At 37.9% G+C, this 12,108-nt stretch overlaps 1 protein-coding gene across 1 annotated transcript; it reads right to left on the reverse strand.

Annotated features, from left to right (window-relative positions):
- Positions 1-91: 91 nt before the first annotated feature.
- LOC131796007 (short transient receptor potential channel 6) lies at positions 92-11,911 on the reverse strand. Its single transcript, XM_059113653.2, has 9 exons — positions 11,145-11,911; positions 6,850-7,153; positions 6,128-6,386; positions 5,490-5,738; positions 4,096-4,294; positions 3,502-3,660; positions 2,651-2,716; positions 1,156-1,266; positions 92-203 (listed from the first exon to the last, which is right to left on the reverse strand). Exons 1-9 carry the CDS (start codon positions 11,886-11,888, stop codon positions 108-110), a joined length of 2,187 nt encoding a protein of 728 aa, XP_058969636.2. The 5' UTR covers positions 11,889-11,911; the 3' UTR covers positions 92-107.
- Positions 11,912-12,108: the final 197 nt, after the last annotated feature.

The raw sequence follows: 12,108 nt of genomic DNA on the forward strand, positions 1-12,108 counted from the left end.
CAAGTGTAAATAAAAGCCAGAATTTGCATTCTTAATGACTAGTTAAGTAAAAACCTTCTAAAAATATCCTAAATCTAATGTTCGTGTAATATATTGGTAAAAACAATTTATTTATGTTGCAAGCGACTAAACCATCCGAGCATTTTAGGCTGTTGCTCTTCTCCGGTATTTGGAAATGAGTCTGTCGCCTCTGTTGATTCATTCTGCAATAGAGAGAAATATATAATACACAGTTAGAAGGAAAGTTAACAAGAGTAACCTGTTTTGAAGATTTAATACTTAATGTTACTCGATGAGAATCAGAGACGAAATCAGAAAAAGGACAAATTGAAGTGAAAAAACAATGAGAGCAGATTTTTAGGAAGAGAAATCATTTAAGACAAGGAAACAAACGTCCTGTGAAGGCATTACTCGCTTAACATGTTTGTTATCTCTCTTTCACTTTTGCGACTGCGACGATCATACTGTAAAGAGGTCGTGAAGCAACCACTCTTGCGTGATGGACCGAAGAGCCGTCTTAATGGGATGAATTGCAAGTCATTTAGAGTATCCTTTAATAATGACTGACTGCTTATACAATGAACGCATCTGTACGTGATAGGACACATGCATTAGGACAAAGTCGCCCCCCCCTCGTGTGTGGTCGCTATGATACCGAGCCTCTTGTGGTTGTTAGCGGATGTGCAATACCGCCTCAAAACAGTAATTGCACGAGAAGGTAAGGAAGCGGCTTATGGAAGAGAAATTGCTGTTTATCGGCAACGGAAATTTCAATTGTAACATGAAGGAAATTCCATTCCGTATGAAACCAAAAGAGGATACGACTTAAACCACAAATACAGGTAAGCCGCAAAAATATGTTGAATAACGTAGGGAATACGGTAAATAACGAGTTACTTATTTACCGGTTCGTTTTTCGTGTTCTGATCAGCGTATGCGCCACATTAGCAATCAGAGTTGAACGAGAAGTTGGTTAGGGAGGAAGATTTTTTTAGACCATTAATGTTACAACAAACTGAAATCTATGTTTGTATTTTTAGGCACCAAACCATAGCGATTATATTAGCGAGCGCAGTGTTAAATAAATGGGAATAAATAAATAAAAAAAACAATCCATAATGAAGTAGAAGATGCACGATTTAAAACGTCACTCACCTGAACGCTACTTCCAAAAGCTTTCAGCGCAGTGGTGAGTACGAGATGATCCCTGGCTTGACGCGAGTTAAAGAAGTAACGATCGATAAGAAGCTTGAGGATTTTCTCACGCTGTAAAACGCCAATGTCAAACTATTAGATGACAAGAAACTGACAAAAAAATCGACAAAAACAACCTTTTAGAGTAAACACCTTTGAAGCTGTTTTTTTTTTAGTTACTTAATTATCAAAACGAGCTAAGGGAAGCAAAAGAAAGTAGTATTGCGAGACTGAATAACTTATCTCCCTTAATGGCACATAAAGCCCATATCAGGTTCTGGCACTTCGTCAAGTTTTCCTGACAGTTTGCCAGTACAATTCGACTTTATTTTCTTAGGCGGAGATATAATCTATGAAAGTGAGGAGAAAGTCTTTCTCAGAAATACAACAAGTGACTGTGGTTGGAGTGCAGAACCTGATCATTTAGTGTGGAGTCCTACGCGCTCACCATCAAGGCACTACGTCTCTCAATCAAGACGGAAACCATGAAATGATTTATAATCGTGCAATTTTAGTCTGAAATTATTCTTGTGATTTCAAATTGAACTTGCGCTGCGCGCTCGTTCAATTTTGAAATCACGCATATGATTTCAGCCCAAATTGCACTCCACTCAGTTCAATTACTACTTCTTTACAACCATTCTGAAGTCGCCCTAATACAGGACTTGGTCAGTTCAAATGTTTCATTGATGCAGTACTGAGCTGGTTTGAAATTAAATTCATTCATTTTTTGTGGGGAAAAAATAGGAGTTTTGAAAACAAAAGTTGCAAAATTTGCCACAGGATACTCTTTGTCTTTCATTTTCTTGCAAGTTGATTGGTTACTTTAAACAAGCCTTGAAATCTTATTGGTTGTTTTGTTGTTATTGTATCCTCATTGGCTGGGAAAAAGATGCGATTTAAAGCAAAAAATGGTGCGATTCGTGAATAAATCGCACCAACTAGAGCCAATCAGATTACAGGGACCACCAGTGATTTCAAAATGGGTGTAATAAAAGGAGAAATTAAAATTGCAATCCACGTGTAACAAGACACAAAGGCCACTTATTTATACAGACGATGATCTCTAGGACTTTGTGAATATCTGAAGTGTCATAGAATCGATCGTGGCGGAAGTAAATCTGCGTTGTTCTCTTTAGTGTCACAAAGGCGGAGTAGCCGAGCGTAAGGCCGGCCTAACTTATGATCGAATTCCCTGCACCTCAGTGGTAAAGCTTCAGGGCATAAAATCTGAGGGTATAGAATTCGATATCTCATTCAGAGAAGTTCTTTTTCTCACGCTCGTAAAAAAATTAATAGATCTTTCTTTAATGAAGGAAAGGTTGATTTTCGGGTAAAACGTTCCTGCAGATATAAATACCTTGCTTTCACCCAAAAGAAATGGGTACCAAATAAGGACATGCATGCAAAACTTAACTAGACCTACAAGGAATATCCAAATCCTAACCACAATTACCTCAATCATATCTTCGTCTTGCTCTTCATCGCCTTCACTTGAATCCAAATCGTCATAATGCTCTTTCTAGAACCAAACATACACTTTTCAGTACTGCACGTAATGCATGATGAGTCCGCTGACAACCTTAGTTTTCTTGCTAAAAACTTAGATTATTATGGATTAGACTAACTATGATCTGATTGGTCAAGAGTATTTAATAAATACTCCTAATACAAAAAAATCTGTATTAGAAGGACAAAAGATCAGTAATATGCATACTAAATGCTCGAGCCGCGAGCTATTGGGAAGTTGCATATTATTTGACGCCATATAAGACAGTTCAACAGCCAATGAAAATCAAGTCGCTAATGTAATCAGCTAACCCTGCAGACTTAACTACAATTCTGTGCTGACCAATCAGAAATAAGAAAATATCATGAGTTTACAGGTCCTTCACCTTCACCTTCAGTTGTATGAAGTTATCTGGTGAAGAGACTTTGGTTCCCTTATTAATTTACAGATGATATCATGACTTTGTTATGCCGGGAAATATTTCTAATAAAGCATTTTTCGTATACTTCGTTCTAGAGACAATGGAAAAGTATATGACTTTAAGGTGTACAATTCCACAGTGATCCTGTTCGTTATTTTTAGTAAGCTCTGTGCTACACAACCGGCTAATTTGAAATTATTTGTTTGACCACTCCCTTGGTTATAATTTACTAGTACCAGGGGGCTCGGTAATGTGATGACGTAAATACTACTGGTTCGTTGAGTATCGCGGTCAGCGATATCAGTTGGAATAAATCATTTGTTAAGGAGCACTGCCCTCCAAGTAAAACCGGAAATATCCTTAAAATTCAGCCTACCTTTTGAGGCTTGATCCAGTTTTTAATACGTCGACATAAATCAACAAAATGCTTCCGATTGGGCAGAAGGTTAAATGGAGGAGGAAGGACACTTCCCTTGTCCACGTACTGCATCCACATCCCTGTTCTGGAAAACTTCCATTGGATATCAGCATCGTCCTAGATTGGCAATAAGTAAATAAATAAATAACTGAAATCTGGTTAGGACCAGACCAACACATGGTTATGGTGCTGCTCCGTTTTGAGAAGTAAAACGCCAAACTGACACCCGAATTTGGGTTCGAGGTGTCTAGTTCCATTTTATGGAGATGTTGCATAACATAAGTTGCTACTTTCATAAAGTCACAGTCTGATAACTGTTTTGTGTATCAAAGACCGTTGGTGGGAAGTCACGGGACGGTCCCTTTGGCCGTGTTAGTGGTTGTGATCGCAAATAATGATTATCGTCTCATTTTCCCAACATTAAAATTATTACATCTTAATCAAATATTAAGGTCATTTGAGAGAACAGTATAAAGAACATGCATACGGATACCAGGGTGTAAATGGTTAAATAAATAAGATTGTCTTCGGGATTAAAAAACTGTTGCTCACCGCTATTTGCTGAAATGAGTTCGACATCATTGCAATGAGCATGTTGAGCGAGATCAAAATGGCGACGATATTGAAAATAGCAAACAAAGTCTCTCCAGTCGTCTGAGTTATGTAGAACGTGCTCGATTCAAGTTCAAATGCTTCAAGATCTGTTTTATCAAACAGAGCCCAAAAAAGCTTCCTCAAGCCAGCAGAGAATCTAAAACGAAGAAAAAAACTCGTATCAAGAAAAGCAGATCAGCTGAGAGTTGAGCAGGCTTTGTTTAACGATTAACAATGACCGTATATGGCTACTTTGGAACAATGGCGGAAACAGCTTTAAAATACACGCGGGATTTTTCAAAATTTCCGATTATCATACGAGCGGCAGATTTAAACCATCGGTTTAGAAACTGATGATACGACAAATACTCCCCGTGGGGGTGATTTTGATAGATTTTTTAGGATGCAAATAGTCACGGAAATGAGTGAAAAAATAAGAGCGAAAATATTGGGAAATATGAAAAGGGATAAATCGTTTTTACAGGACGTTTCGGCGATCATACTAGTTACCGACACAATAAAATGGCGGTCATGTGAGCAGAGCAAGTGCGGATCTTACTTAACTCCTTCCTCATATAGTTTTCTCTCTCGTTCCAACACATGCATAGCTGTTTATTACCTGATTGAAAACGATCTACAAAGGTGACACGACAGACTAAGATTATGAAAAACAACATTTGAATTCATTCACGTTTGATCTGTGGATGACAAGTTACAACTAAATCTTCACAGTCAAACATATAAATTAATGCTGAAAGTTTCAGAAATTGAAGCCCAGAAAAACCTTGGGTTCTAGCGGGACTAGAGGGAAATCATAAACGAGGTGTCCAAGCTCAGATTTGTTCTCCAGGGTTCATTTCTGCGATCGGTTCAAAGGGTAGTTTAGTAAAGAGGATAATATCGTCAACAGAGAGGACCTTAATATGAAAGCGATCTCCGCAGTTATGAACCTAACTTAAGCAGAGATGAAAATAAGGCCTGAAAAAAGATTCAAGCCTCATTCAGCCTTTTTAGGCTTTATTTTCACTACTGCGCAGATCGCTTTCGTATTCATTTCTTAATCCGCAGTGCACAACCGACCTGCAAATATTCACAGTCAAAGGTTGACCTGGTTACACAGTTTAAGTTGCCACTCATTTAGAGTTCTTGTACATTGATAACGGTTACAAGCTATTAGCAGAGGTTTTGTGGGTTGACATGGGATAAGGTCTAACCGTCCGTGCCAATGACACAATGGGTCGCTGTTGGGCTATTGCAAGCCGCAAGTAAGGAACACGAGAAGATAATTTGAAGCGAGTGTCTGCTAAATCTAAGCTACTGAATCTCAAGGATAAAAAATGCCAGTGACTTACCCTGAGAATTCATGGGAATTTTGAGAGTGTTCCTTAGCCGGATATAAATTCACAATTTGCTCAAATTGTGAATAAACTTTGCGGATGGCCATAGAAAAGGACACGAAAACCAGAAGGAACAACAGCAGGAACTTGCCTACATCTTGACACATCTTTATCAAAGATAACTGCAGAGGACCAATGCCACTGTTCACTTGCAGCGAGTTTGACAAGTGGAAAAAACTTACCAAGAACGCCATCGAAAAAATGCTGTGTAGAAATTAAAAGGCAAGTGAAAGTTGCAACAAGCAATTCTGTCATTAAACCCTTTCAAACCTCAGTCAAAATTAAAAGTCAAATATAATTTTAGTTTGTGAAGTCCCGAGCCACAAAAGTGTGCGAAAAGAGACTTCAATATCCAGTCATCTTCACCTCAGGTACTTAGTCAATCACGCAAATACATCACATGTGCTTCGTTTTACAATATTCATGGTCTTTCAATCTGATTTTTTCGGGTTTAAAGGCTTTTTATCAGAAAATTTGAAAAGACTGCGTTATTAGTAATGACTGAGTGTCTTCATGGCTGGACACAGTGCCTTCTATGAGTAAATTTGCAAGCATTGCAATCCTTCCATACTTCTCCGCAATTCTTTACCCACCTGTTTGAAATAAACAAGAATCGAAAGGCTGAATCTCTCGAGATACTTCTGACGAGGTACTTGAACGAATAATTTCCATCTTTAACCATCAACGCTGAGGAACCCAACAGCCAGAATAAGCCCGCCAGTAAGAAGAAGAGTAACATTAAAATGGTAATAATATTCCACCATTGGGCAAAGTAACGCTCTCTTCCTTGTCTGTAGAACTCTTTCATTTCTTCAAAGATGAGACCTAACACCCACATAGCGGTCAAGATATCTGAGAGGAAAGTAAACGAAAAATAAAAACGGGCCACTCGAGTTTTATTCAAACATACATAAGCTACCTTACTGCTTTTTTGTTTGTTTCCGCGGGGAACTCACAAGTAAGGAGTAGCATGCGCGAGGGACACACATGGTGTCTGGTGTAGGAAAAAGAATTTTCCTAGTTTATCCAATTAAAAAAATGGTTTCCATGTGGCCGTGCGTTTGTCAGTAAGAGATTACAGATTACGTCAAAATGTGGAAAGAAAAAAAGAGGCACAATAAGCGCAACCGAATTCGTCACTGACAGAACAATTTCTAAACCATAGTGCAACAGCTAATCAACGATTGTCGCTGCAACACCATGGTAAAATTCATTTCTTGTCCCGCCGGCAGGATAGGAGGCTGGGAGTGAGTGGTTTTCTTGTCACTAAATACAGGATTCCATGAGCACTAAACCAATGTCCATGTTTACTTACCTATCCAAGAAATTTCCAAGAGTGAAATTCCTAGCCTGTCTTGAACTGAGGAGAGAATCAGAATGAACAAGAACCAGCAGAAAGAGCCCGTATGACTAATGAATTTGGCCAGCGGAGTAGCCAGTTTCTGAGACAGTTTATTGTCGGGCGTGACAAGGTAAAAAATGGACCAAAGAGGTAATAAGAGCGTGTGAAGAACAAAGAAGGTAGTTTTCGTGATATTTCTCCGGTAAATCCAATTCTTGTCGAAGTCGAGGTAAAGCACTGCATTTAACATGAGTTGAGAATACGGATGAGCCACAAACTATGGAGAAAAATTTAGAAGAGATATGTGTTCTTTAAAAGCGAGAATTTTGAACCACCTCACGGAAATTTAAGAAAAGGTTGATTAAGGTAGTTGCATTTTACCCTTCCATTATTGTTGCAATAGTTATTATAAATTTGTTCATATATTTCAGTGAAAGTTTTGGGAAACTTTCTCTGCGAAATATCAAAGAGCAATAAGTGAAGGGAAAGGAGTCCCCTAAACCCCTCCCTCCTCACGCTTCCTCCTCTGTATAAATAAGCCTTGGAACAACGCCTACAAATTTGTGCTGTGCAAATTTACTCAAACGATAATCGAATGTTACCGCGATAATTGCGATTTAACGATGCTCTTTGAATGATATTTTAGTTGGAATGATATATCGGCGATACAATACAAGCCATTGTTATAATAGCCACGAGATATCGTTGAGTTCTTCGCGAATTGTCGTTTTCCCTGAGCGATATTAACCCAATTTCTAATACTCCCACGGTGAAATGTTGAAGCTGCCCAACCTCAGCTTAAACAGCAAATTAACGAAATAAATTCAAACTGCAAGTGGATAAAATCATATCTAGATAGAAAAAGGAAATTAAATAGACTTGACGACCTACACATACATTCAATTTGTTAATCTACTGGTTTAAAATATACTATTGTTCGTGCTGAAATTTCATTTCGATCGCGATGAAACACAGTTGTCTTAGTGCTCCAGTGAAAAAATGAAAATGGTCATAAAAAAGGCGAAAAAACGACGAAAAAACAGAAGAGGAGTAATCATGAAGACAACATAAATATCTTTTCCGTTCCTCGAACCACTGAACTCATTTGATTCATCCACATTACCTCGAGTGAATTTTTTTAACAGGTTTTCCCGATAAGCCGGACTGCAATAACCTGATGGTAAAAAATTTTAAGAAATAAATTTTTGCCGAAATCAGCTTTCTTTTCCTTTTTGGATTTTCACGTCAAGAAATAATTCCCTCAACATTCTCGTACCACAAAAGGCCAAAGGAGTGAAAATACTGAAGTGTGCATGAAAAAGCACAAACTTCGAAAGTTGATTCTAAGAAACCAAAATTAATCAGTTGTCGTTTATAATCTTCCTAGAGGTCGTTTTTTCTTCGGAAAGTCTTCAGGCATTGCTTAATAGTAAGCTTAAACTCGTTTTGAAAAAACGTAAAAAAATTAGAATAAATAAACGAATAAAGTGCTACACTTTCATGCAATTACAAATAAGATACAATTTGCATATTTTAGAAAAATCTTAAAGTAGTAATGAAAAGAAATTAAATTATGTCACTGTACGAAGCCAGAAGACCTGCACCAAACTCAAGTATTTCGAAATGAAATCCTCTGTGAATAATGAATAATCTGGCGAAAGAAAACAGGTTGTATTTTACTGACTTTATTAAGCCTTTTTTTTTTAACGTGAACCGTTTACAATCCCTTATCACTCAGCTTGCTCAAATGCGATTTCGATCAGAAGATATTAAGATCAGAAAATGAAAGCGTAAACAAGAGACTTGAGCTACACGTCATTGGCTGCCAAATTTTGGCGAAAAAACTCGAAAAAGCAATTATCTTCTAAGTAGACTTATTGTCAGTCGGTGGATGGATAAACTTTCTAGTACTATTCAAATAGTGCGTTCAAAGCCAAAGTGCAATATTTCTTGCACACGATTGTTTCCGTATTATGTTGCGAATCTTCAGCCGGTAAGCCAACATCTAAAATGAAAATTCGTCTTTTCTGGTTCAATTTGATTGTCTTGAAAACGACACTGGAAAAGGCCAACACATCCAACGGAAGAATCAAAACTAATAATCCGATATTACAGGGAATCTATGCTTGGAGAGGCGCAGGGATCTCACCAAAATTATACGGTCAAACGGCTTTTCGAAAAAGATCGTAATTCCCGTGAAATAAAAACGAAGCGCTCAACACGAACAGGTACTCTAAATAAAACTTACATCCAAAAAAGACCTGCAAATCAGGTAATAGTGTTAAGTGTTTGATAAAAGATTCACAACGCTTTGGTAGGAGTACTTTTGCTTCGATATATATATCATAAGATGTTTTGGAGTGTATCGCTTAGTATTTTTATGAATTTGCCCTTAGGCAATGTAATCGTAACAACGATTAACAGTACTAAGCAATACTACACAATAACGTCCAATAAGTTATTTACCATCTAAATATTTTCTTTTTTGGCCAATTATTTTTCCCATCTCTCATAAGGCGGGAAAAGCAAAGTAGAAAGAGAAGAGTTGTGCACAAAGCCGGTTAAACAGGTTCTTTTCCCAGTACAAAATAACTAACTGTACAATATCGCAGGATATTTGTACTCTATTGGCGCGTTATTTATACTATACTCTGTGCAATTGGATAGTAAGATTATGTATGCTAATGTATGTAGCGCAATGTTGAATGGTATTAAATCATTTTTAAGAAAGCAAATGAAATCATTTTTAGGTAGTTCAAAGAAATGTTAAGAATAGTGACTTAAGCTTTGTAAATAACCTTCGTATTGTCCTTACTTGAGTGACATAGGGTGCCTCTTTAATTAATAATTCCTTTATGAGTGAGTACTGCGACACGCGTAATAGAAATGATCGATACATTCTTTGTAATTCTTATTACTACTACTACTATCATCATCAATCAAAAACAAACTCGATTCAACAGTAGAAGAAGAAGTTAGTTGGTTGATTTCATGGTAAACCCCCCCATTTGTAACTAAACAAAAGTTAACTTGTCATCAGGGGAAAATATTCCAAAGGCGATTTTGTCTGTACCGCATTCAAATTTCCTACGTGAATATGTATCATTATTCATAATTTCAAAGTACGCGCAAGATCGCCTTAAATTAAAGCGAAAAAAGATAAAGTGAAGCAAAACAAACGTAATGAGAAACTAAACGGCATTTTGCTTTTTTTCGTTGCTGAAACAGATGGTATCTACAAAATTTACGAACGCTAAGTGTAACTGAGGAACAATATTGTACGAGGTAAAATTTGCAATTCAATAATTGCGAAACGTGGCAGCCCTTTTAATGAAGTCCGTGTTATTTTTAAATTACGATAATACGCTGCAAACATTAATTCTCCGAACTGAAAATGTCACTATATTTTCAAATTGATTCTAAATTCATTCTGATTATTAAGATACTAAAATCAGCCCCCAATTTTTCCCAAAAAAAATTTAATGCAGTTGTGAACGTCTATGCACAGGTTTAATGAAAAAACATAGCAACACGTGAGGTGTTAGTGTTTCTTTTATAGCTGGTATAAAATGATTTAATCAAAACGCATCGATTATGTTAGAAACGGATTGATCACAAACATTTGATCTTCACACATGTTAACGTTAAAACTTTAAACGAAATTTTTCTTTACTAAATCAGTCTACAGAAGCCCTCTCTGACGCGTCGGTTGATTCAAACGGTGCATAAGTACTTTCAGTCACAGATGTCTGATTTTGAAATCGCATTAAATTTATTTAAGCAATTTAATATGTCTCTTGAAAGATCTCAGTTTGAGGCATGGGATGAATTTAAGAATGTCTCTTTCCTTTGCGGTTGAAACTACCGCGTTGAGAAGCTGAGACTGACTAAATAGAGGCGACTGCCCCGCGCTCTGTTGTCGGATAATGTACAGGCCTGTATCCGCGCACTGTACGTTGATTAACACATGGTACTTAAAAGTTCAAACAGGCTGATTCGAACGCCGAAATTGAGTTTGTGCTTCGTACACTGGGTCTGGCACGCGAATGACGCGGCAATAAAAAAGAGTCTGAAGGCTGATATACAAAAAACGGGACAAGTCTTTCCGCGCACACTGAATTCAAAACAAGTCATTGCTTCTCATTTATTGTTGCGATCATCCCACAAACTCGAATCCCTTTGAGCTTAAGAGACCTGTTGGGACAAATTTGTGTCGAAAGGATTTTCGCCCTTGAGAGTCCAGTTATTAATGAAAACAACAAACTTACCCTCTCATTCTTGTTCTTGATGGCGAAGTTAAGAACACTCAACTTCTTCGCAGCCTCATTCGCTGTCCTGACTCGAACGTGTGCTAGCCCCTTGATGGAAGGCATGGTCATCACGCAGCCAATCTCTGTCATGTTCCTGCAGAGATTCAGCAGTGCCACCGCGTACTCTTCACAGCGAGTCGACAGATTTGAATAATCCTTCTTGAACTCGTATTCCTCCCGGGCGAGAAGTTCGAGCTTTCCATTGAGCACAAATGCTTGATAAACAGGGTCATTTGTACACGTATATTCAGCGGTTAGTTCCTGTTTCTCGCAGTCGGCGAGATACGACAACGAGAGATAAACCGGGCTGGCTAAGGCCCGATAACCATTCAGTCGATATAGAGCTTTCTCTAGGCTTCCCATTCCATTACAGCCTTCGCACGAACAAGAGCGGGGATGCGGTTCCTCAATTCTATATCCCATGGAGAGGAAAAACTTCACCAAATCGTAGTTATCCTGTTGTGCAGCGAGGGTAAGTGCGAAATTTCCCACCTTAGCTTGTCTTTCCGTTCCTTCTTCAGACTCGAGAGAGCTGGATTTTCTTTTAAAAAATTCTCTCACTTGACGCAAGTCCCCTCTGCGGACGGCTTCAAAAAATAATTGTTCTTCTTCAGAAAGGGTCATCTCCGGCATAGTAGCCTCTAAAACGTCTAACAGAGACGTCGAAGCTGTCCTTCCGCGTCTTAATGCATGAGCCGCCATGTTTAAAAGCAATTATTTCTCACGTTGTGAACTTTCTCTACACAGTAGGATGACTCTTCTTACTCAAGAACGCAAGCGCATTAAGGTTTTCTTTACCGCTGTCAATTTTAAGTATAGCGACTGGTATGTAGAAACAAAAAAATACTCAAACTATTCATTAATTTTTTCTCCTATAATCGGTAACAGCGACATGATCAATATGTTAAACAGATGTAAATTG

This window comes from Pocillopora verrucosa, chromosome 4, assembly GCF_036669915.1.
Source record: "Pocillopora verrucosa isolate sample1 chromosome 4, ASM3666991v2, whole genome shotgun sequence".
Classification (NCBI taxonomy): domain Eukaryota; kingdom Metazoa; phylum Cnidaria; class Anthozoa; order Scleractinia; family Pocilloporidae; genus Pocillopora; species Pocillopora verrucosa.